Source organism: Carlito syrichta, unplaced genomic scaffold (genome assembly GCF_000164805.1).
Source record: "Carlito syrichta isolate Samal-C Ts95f unplaced genomic scaffold, Tarsius_syrichta-2.0.1 Scaffold303139, whole genome shotgun sequence".
Taxonomy (NCBI): domain Eukaryota; kingdom Metazoa; phylum Chordata; class Mammalia; order Primates; family Tarsiidae; genus Carlito; species Carlito syrichta.
The window spans coordinates 658,699-667,155 of NW_007247235.1; the positions used below are offsets into that span (position 1 = coordinate 658,699).

General features: G+C 35.4%; 1 protein-coding gene across 1 annotated transcript; it reads right to left on the minus strand.

Annotated features, from left to right (window-relative positions):
• Positions 1-3,869: 3,869 nt before the first annotated feature.
• LOC103260197 (olfactory receptor 8A1) lies at positions 3,870-4,836 on the minus strand. The gene has a single exon (XM_008057848.1). The coding sequence runs from the start codon at positions 4,797-4,799 to the stop codon at positions 3,870-3,872; it is 930 nt and encodes a 309-aa protein (XP_008056039.1). The 5' UTR covers positions 4,800-4,836.
• Positions 4,837-8,457: the final 3,621 nt, after the last annotated feature.

The window sequence follows — 8,457 nt, forward strand, 5'->3', positions numbered from 1 at the left end:
TATGCATTATTGAGTCTTCCTATACACGAACATAGAAAATCTCTTGGTTTACTTAGTTCTTGGATTTCTTTCTTCAGAGTTTTGTAGTTTTCTTTGTATAGATCTTGTACATATTTTGCTAGATTTATACTTAAGTGTTTCATTTTTGGGGGTACTAATGTAAATGGTATTGTGTTTTTAATTTCAGTTTCACTTGTTTGCTGGTATATAGGAAAGCAGTTGACTTTTCTATGTTTATCTTGTGTGGTACAACCTTGCTATAATTGCTTATTAGTTTTAGGAGGTTTTCTTTTGTCAATTTTTTTTGGTCTTTTCTAAATAGACAATCATACCATCTGTGAACAAAGACAGGTTTAGTTCTTCCTTCTCAATCTGTATACCTTTTATTTCCTTTTCTTGTCTTATTGCATTAGCAAGGATTTCTGGTGCAAAGCTGAAAAGCAGTGGTGAGAGGACATTCTTGCTTTATTCCTGACTCAGTGGAAAAGCTTCAACTTTGTCATCATTAAATATGACATTAGCTGTAGGTTATTTTAAAAGGAGTTCTTTATAAGTTGCAAAAATTTCCCTTTATTTCCAGTTCACTGAATTTTTAAAAAATCATGAATAGTTGTTGGATTTTGCCAAATGTTTTTTCTGCATCTATGAATATGATCATGTAATTTTTCTTTTTTAGCCTTTTGGATGTGATGAATTGCATTAATTGATTTTCAAATGTTGAACCAATCTTGCATGACTGGGATAAATTCCACTTAGTTGCGGTATATAATTTTTTTTATACATTCTGAATTTAATTGGATAAAATTTGCTAAGGAATTTTACATTTATGTTCATGAGAGATATTGGCTGTAGTTTTCTTTTCTTGTAATGTCTTGGTTTTGTTATTAGAGTGATGCTGGCCCTATAGAATGAATTGGGAAGTATTCCCTCTGCTTCTATCTTCTGGAAGATTTGTAGAGAACTGATGTAAGCTTTTTCTTAAATGTTTGTTAGAGTTCACTAGTAAATCCATCTGGGCCTAGAGTTTTCTGTTTTGGAAGATTATTAACTATTGATTCAATTTCTTTTGCAGATATATATCTATTCAGATTGTCTTTATTTTGTGTGAATTTTGGCAGATTGTGTCTTTTAAGGAATTAGTCAATTTCATCTAGGTTATTACATTTGTAGGCATAGAACTTTTCACAGTTTTCCTTTATTCTTTTAATGTCCACAGGATCTATAGTGATATCGTCTTTTTCATTTCTGATATTAGTAATTTGTGTTGTCTCTCCTTTTTCTTAGCATGACTAGAGGTTTATCAATTTTATTGAACTTTTCAAATAACCAGCATTTAGTTTCATTGATTTTTTTCCTGCTGATTTCCTGTTTTCAATTTCATTGATTTTTTGCTCTCATTTTTATTATTTCTTTTTATCTGCTTATATTGGATTTAATTTGCTCTTCCTTTTCTAGTTCTCTAACTTGGAAGCTTAGATGATTGATTTTAGATCTTTTTTCCTAGTGCATTCAATGTTGTAAATTTTCTTCTAAACACTGCTTTCACTGCATCCTACAATTTTTGATTATTCAAAATTTTTGATTTGTTTTTATTTTTATTTAGTTCAAAATATTTTGAACTTTCTCTTGAGATTTCTTTGTAAAATATATGTTACTTAGAAATGTGGTGCGTACTTTCCAAGTATTTTGGGATTTTCCAGCTATCTTTCTGTTTATTGATTTCTAGTTTAATTTTATTGTGATTGAAGAGCAGACATTGTATGATTTCTATTCCTTTAAATTTGTTAAGGTTTGTCTTATAGTCCAGAATATGGTCTTTCTTGATTTTCTCTTTCTTCTATTTCCCACTTCCTATTTCCATGCATCTTATCTCTCTAACTTATTTAATGTGTATTTTGTGTCTTTTTTTCTTTTTAAGTGTGCTTTCTTTTATTTGTGCACATGCAAATTCCATATACATAAATAATACTTTGCTTTATATTCATTACCTTTCTTACTTTTCTCACATAGCTCTATACCTCTAATCTATATTGCCTATAGCTAATCCTTTGCTTCTAACTGCTGCAAAATTTCTACCACAGTTTATCTATTTACTTTCCCAGTGTTGGACACCTATTTTATATCTAAGTTCCCATCGCCAAAGATAATGACATAATGAATGTCTTTGTATATGCCATGTTATGGGCCTGGGAAAGAATGTTTTTGATATATATATATATATTCTGGACTAGATTTTCTATGTCCTGTGGATACATACACTTATTTTTCCTAAGTAATATCTTACTGTTCTTCAGAATAGCTGCAGTACATGAGGGTTCCTAAATCCTCACCTCCTTACTAACACTTAGCACCATCCAACTTTTACATTTTTGCCAATCTTGTAGATGTAAAAAGATGTATCACTGTTTTAATTTGCACTTCTATGTTTAGTAATTGGTTTGAGCATCTCTTCACATGTTCGGTACTACTTCAGGTTTTCTTTTCTGCAAATTGTCTGTTCTACAGACTTTGCTCATTTTTTTCTGTTGGTATTGATGCCTTTTTCTTGCTAATTTGCTGGAGTTTATTATATATGCTAGTTATCTTTTTCCATTCTATTACAGATGTTGCCCATAAAGGGGAAGAGGTTTGGTCAGATAATAAAAGGAGGGGATTTGAGAAGTTATTTTTAGAAGGCATTTGAAATTGGAAGAGTATAATTATGGAAAGTTTAATGGGCTATTCAAAGGGACTGTCAGCCTAAAGTGAAGAAAATAATGTGTGAGAGCCAAGAGTGTGGGTTCTGGAGTCACTGAGATTCAGTTTGAATACCATTGTTGCTTATTTACCAGCATGTAACCTTAAGTAAATTCCTACTCTGTTTCTATATCTATGAAATGGTGATACAATAGTACCTATCTGTTGTAGGTATAATTGAAATAGAATAGAAAGCACTAAGAAGAGTTGCATGACTCAGAGTAAGCATCCAAAAACATATTGTCTGCAATTATTATTATTACTAAGAGAACTACATGAAGAGATTGGGTTGAAATTCTTGGGCAGGAATAAGTAGAGAAGAGAGGAAAAAGTCTGGATGAAAAAGGAACTGGGTATCACTTCTTGGTGGCTTTTAAATTCACCCCTCTTTGCCTTAGATATTCCCAAGTGCAAAAAAGTAAAAATTTGGCGGAGTAACATTTTCTGTATAGAAGGCAATAAAACTATGAGCGATTCTGAAACTCAATGTTGAAAGTTTAACATTTAAATTAGATTACAGTTAAGGGAGTAAAAGTTTATTAAAGGGCTTGGGATAGAGAAAATTGATCCAAATGAAAGAAAACATGAAGCTGGCTGATTTTAAACAAAAATGAGGGACGATATCATAGCAACCAGTATAACAAGAAGGAGGAAGGAAGGGAAGAAGGAATTCACCCAACCATGTGAAAGGAACGTTTTCCACCCATAGCTGGCCAGCATTCAGAGAGTGTACTTCTGGCATTTATAACAAAGCACATTAACTAACTACCTAGCTAGCCAGGCAGCCAGCCAGCCAGTCAGTCAGCTAGCTAGCTAGCTAACTAACTGAATTGGAGTCTCACTCTGTCGCCCAGACTGGAGTGCCATGTCACACTCACGGCCACCCTAGCGGTGACCTGCTGGGCTCTGGCGATCCTTCCGCCTCAGCCTTTCAAGTAGCCGGAACTACAGGTACGCACTACTATGGCCGGCTAATTTTTGATTTATTATAGCGACGAGGTCTCGCCAAATTTCCCGGACTGGTCTCGAACCCGTGGGCTCAGGCAATCCACTTGCCTCGGCCTCCCAAAGTGCTGAGCCACCGAGCCCAGCCACAGAGTACTTTAAAATAAAAAAGAAGAATGACATTCACATCAAAACTGTTTTTTCCTCAGCATTTTCTGTACGACAGTTTTGACCTCTTTGTTCCTCAAGCTGTAGATTAGGGGATTCAGCATGGGGATCACCGTGGTGTAGAACACAGAGGCCACGTTCTCCTGGGCCAGGGAACTGACGGTGGAGGGTTTCAAGTACATGAACGCAGTCGATCCATAGAACATCCCCACAGCGGCAAGGTGGGAGCTGCAGGTGCTGAAGGCTTTGGACCTGCCCTCTATGGTGCTGATGCGGAGGATGCTGGAAAGGATGAAGGCATAAGAGACAAGGACTGTTATGCTGGTGACTATAATGTTAAATCCAGCCAAAAAGAAGACTGCCATTTCAACATCATAGGTGCTAGAGCAGGAGAGCTTCATGAGAGGGAGGATGTCACAGAAGTAGTGATTGATGAGGAACTCACAATAGGGCAGTTTTAACATGAGACCAGTCTCTATTGTTGAACCAATAAGTCCCATGGTGTAGATCATAGCTACCAGCATGGAGCAGACAGGATGAGACATGATGACGTTGTAAAGCAAAGGGTGACAGATGGCGACATAGCGGTCATAGGCCATCACCGTCAGCATGTAACACTCAGCTATGACAAAAACAAGGAAGAAATAGAGCTGTGACATACACCCTGCATAGGAGATGATATTCTTCTTGGAGACAAAGTTGACCAGCATTTTAGGGGTAATGACGGAAGAGTAGCAGAGATCCACAAATGACAGATTACTGAGGAAATAGTACATGGGGGTATGGAGCTGAGAGTTCAGGCAAATCAGAGTGATCATGCCCAGGTTCCCCACCATGGTGACCATGTACAATACAAGGAAGAGGAGGAAGAGGGGGAACTGGAGGTCTGGCCGGTTTGTTAATCCTGCGAGAATGAACTCTGTCATTGTGGAGTAATTTTCTGCAGCCATTCTTTTCTGGGAGGCCTGTGGGGATGGGAGAGAAGAACCCCATGAAAGAATGTTCTAGACTACTCAGGGAAGCTCATTTTGATCCTTTTTTTTTTTTCAGCTAAGCCTTCTGGGGCTTTCAGCAGATGCATCCTCCCCTTACTCCTGATGTTTGTGGGCAGGAAGACCACCCTCTGAAGGTTTCAAAGATCATGAAGAAGAGAGGAAACAGGGCTAAGGTCTGGATCTTTTATATATACTTCTCAAATATCCTAGAGAAATGTTTTTTAAGTGTAATCCTTGGGTCAGCATCACCATCTCCTGGAGTTTGTTAGATATGCACATTCTCAGGCCTCACTCCATATCGGCTGATTATAAACTGTGGGAATGGAGCTCAGCAATCTGTATATTAACAGTTTCTCCAGTGATGCTGATACACAGTAGTCTGAGAACCTTTCTGCAATAGACAATAAGTAGTATATTTTATATGTTGTAGTTGGAGATGGATTTTGCTTCAGAAGTAAAATTTCTCTGTTATGTATATAATTCATAAATATTTAATGAATATCAACATATTAATACCTATCTCAAATGGATGCAGTGTCAGGGTGATATGGTAGTTGCAAGTTGTATCATTGAGTGACATATCAATTTCTATATCTAAAAGATGAGGAAATTACTAATAACGATTCCAAAAGTGATTGTAAAAGTAACGTGAAATAATGTATATTTAGAAATATTTTTTTCAAATACTCAGTTCCTATAAAAATGTAAGTTGTCCTTAAGTGTCTGGATCTTGTTTTTAGTTTTTCACTGGTCCTAATCTAGTTGTTCTTGGCATTGGCTGTATATTATAATCACCCCTAACTTAAAAAAAGTATTGATGCCTGGGTTCTACAGAACTTCTGATTTAATTGATCTGTGGTGTAGTCTGGGCACTGGCACAAAGTATTGTCCACAGTAAGTGCTCAGTAACTACTTGTGGTTAATATTTTCAGATCATAATATCAAACCATGGCACTATTACATCCCTAATGGCAAAGTATTCAAATTATAGACATGTCTCCAGGGAACTTGAATAATCATTGCTAGATGCAATATGTATAGATATCTTCATCTGTGGGATGTATTTCTTAAGCCAAAAAGCTTAAATTCTCACAATCTTAATTGCTTCCTTATATAATTGCTTTTATAATACTCTATAATTTATACATTTATTTCAAAGGTCAATCTCATTAACTTCTAAAATTTTGGAGTATGGGGACAAATGTGTTTAGAGAAGAATTTTTATTTCCATTTTTATATTGAGAAAATCGGAGTGCTAGACACTGACTTGCTGAAGGATTACTAATAATTGGAAACTTGAAGCTCAAACTTACCTCTGCTCTCTTCTAACCATGAGATGCTTCTCTTGCCTTGCCTGCATAGCCTTATATATCTGCACTTGCAGCTCTAAGCAATGCATGATTGAAATGTGTTTTACACTTGATATTTTAATATATACATAGCATGGAAAAAAAGGAATACTGTATTTTTTTTTCATTCTCTAGGAAATTGAAGTTCTAAAAGCTAAATAAGTTACTCAAGATAACGGAGCTAGTTAGAGGAAGAACTGGGCCTAAAACCCGGCTCTTCTGTCTACCAGTTTGCTTTGTCTCCACTAAATTATATAGTTTTATTATAACTTATCTTTGCATAGCACTTTATTATTATTTAGTAAAATTAATTTATTCAATTTTTGAGGATAGAGGTAGAATCTACATTAATTTTGGATGCATTGTAAAAAATTATAAAGGCAATATATATGCATTGTAGTAAATTAGAAATGAAAATAAGCAAAAATTAAAAAATATATATTTCTGCTACTTGGAGCCTAATCCTGGCAGTGAATAACTGCATAATTTTTGTCCATGCATATAGGTATTTACATGTAAATAAATACATATATATCTTTACAAAAATGCATTTAAACTTAGCACATAAAATATATTGTTTCATTTGGTTCTTATAATAATAATAATAACTGGCACTAACTATATTTCTTTTTCTTAGTTGTAAGAGTCTTTAAAATCCTTAGAATGTGATGTGAAGACAAAAATCTACATTACATTGTATACTTTATATGTTAACTTATTAGTGGCTAAACATTTAACTTTATTGTGACTAGTATCAGAGGTAGCTAAAATGTTTTGAATATAGGTTGAGCATCCCTAATCTGAAATTTGAAATCCAGAATGCTCCAAAATCTGAAACTTGTTGACAGCCAGCTTGATACCACAAATGGAAAATTCCACATTTGACCTCATGTGATGGGTCGCAGTCAAAACTGTTTCATGCACAAAATTATTAAAAATATTGTATAAAATTACCTTTAGGCTCTGTGTCAGAGGAGGAGGGTACCCAAAATACCCAAAATTATCTTTTGGAGGATGGGCTCCTTGTAGTACAGGCTTCCCCTGCTAGGTAAGTGTTCTGGGAACCCATCAGCATCAGTATATCAGGTAGCATTGTTGTGAGAGGCTGTGTTCAGTTTCAGTGAATTTTTTTTTTGAGAGTCTTTCAGTGCATTTGCCTATTTAATCATGGATGATTTACCAGTGCACCTGCCCACACCATGTTGACTTTTCAGCAGTTATTGATAAAAAATGTCATGACCCCCTGTTCTCCACCCTCCCTATTCACTAGATCTTGCCCAAGTGACTTTTTGGTTTCCCTGGATGAAAAAAGTCCTCAAAGGGAAACATTTTGCTGATGTAGAAACAAAAAATAGCAGAAGCACTAAAAACCATCACAATTAATGAATTCAAAAACTGCTTTGAGCAGTGAAAAAAGCATCTCTATAGGTATGGTGCACCAAGCAGAGAGTACTTTGAGGGTGACTAAAGTGTAAACATGAAAGAATACACAATTTTTAAATAAGCAAATTCCAGGTTGTTTTGGTTCCTCTCATATGAGGTGTACATGAAACAAATACATTTTCTATTTAGACTTGGGTCACATCCTCCAGATACCTTCTTATGTATGCAAACATTCCAAAACCCCTCAAAATTCAAAATCTCCAAACACACCTAATCCTAAGCATTTCAGATAAGACATTATTTCCATTTGTTACAATGGAAATGTACTATTTCCATATTGCAAAAAAGAATTTTTTCTAGTTAATAACAATAGATTTAAAAGTTTCAGTTATACTTTTCTTAGCCCAATCTCTACCTGTTAAAATAATAAGAAACACAGAAAACCCATCTTGAATAACTGTTACGATAGATGAGAGTGCTTTACAAAGCAGTGCAGAATGAACATCATTTACCGAGTGTAGTGCAAGTGGGAACATCATTGTATAGGAGGAGCCTAGACAGTATTGATTTAATTTTTCATGTAATCTTCTAACAATATAAAACAGGCAACATAAGCCACACACACATATTTCTTTTTTCTCTCTTTTTCTTTCTTTCATTCTTTCTTTTTCTTTTTCTTTTCCCACAGGGTCTCACTCAGGCTAGAGTGCAGTGGTGCAATCATAGCTCATTATAACCCTGAATTCCTGGGCTGAATTCAAGTGACTCTCTCAACTCAGCCTCCAGAGTCGCCAGAGCTATAGGCGCATGCCACCATAAATTTTTTGTAGCGATGGGATCTTGCTATGTTGCCCAGTTTGGTCTCAAACTCCTGGCCTCAA

Coding starts and splice junctions, on each gene's coding strand:
- LOC103260197 (XM_008057848.1), bottom strand. CDS start 4,799: ATGGCTGCAGAAAATTACTCCACAATGACAGAGTTCATTCTCGCAGGA.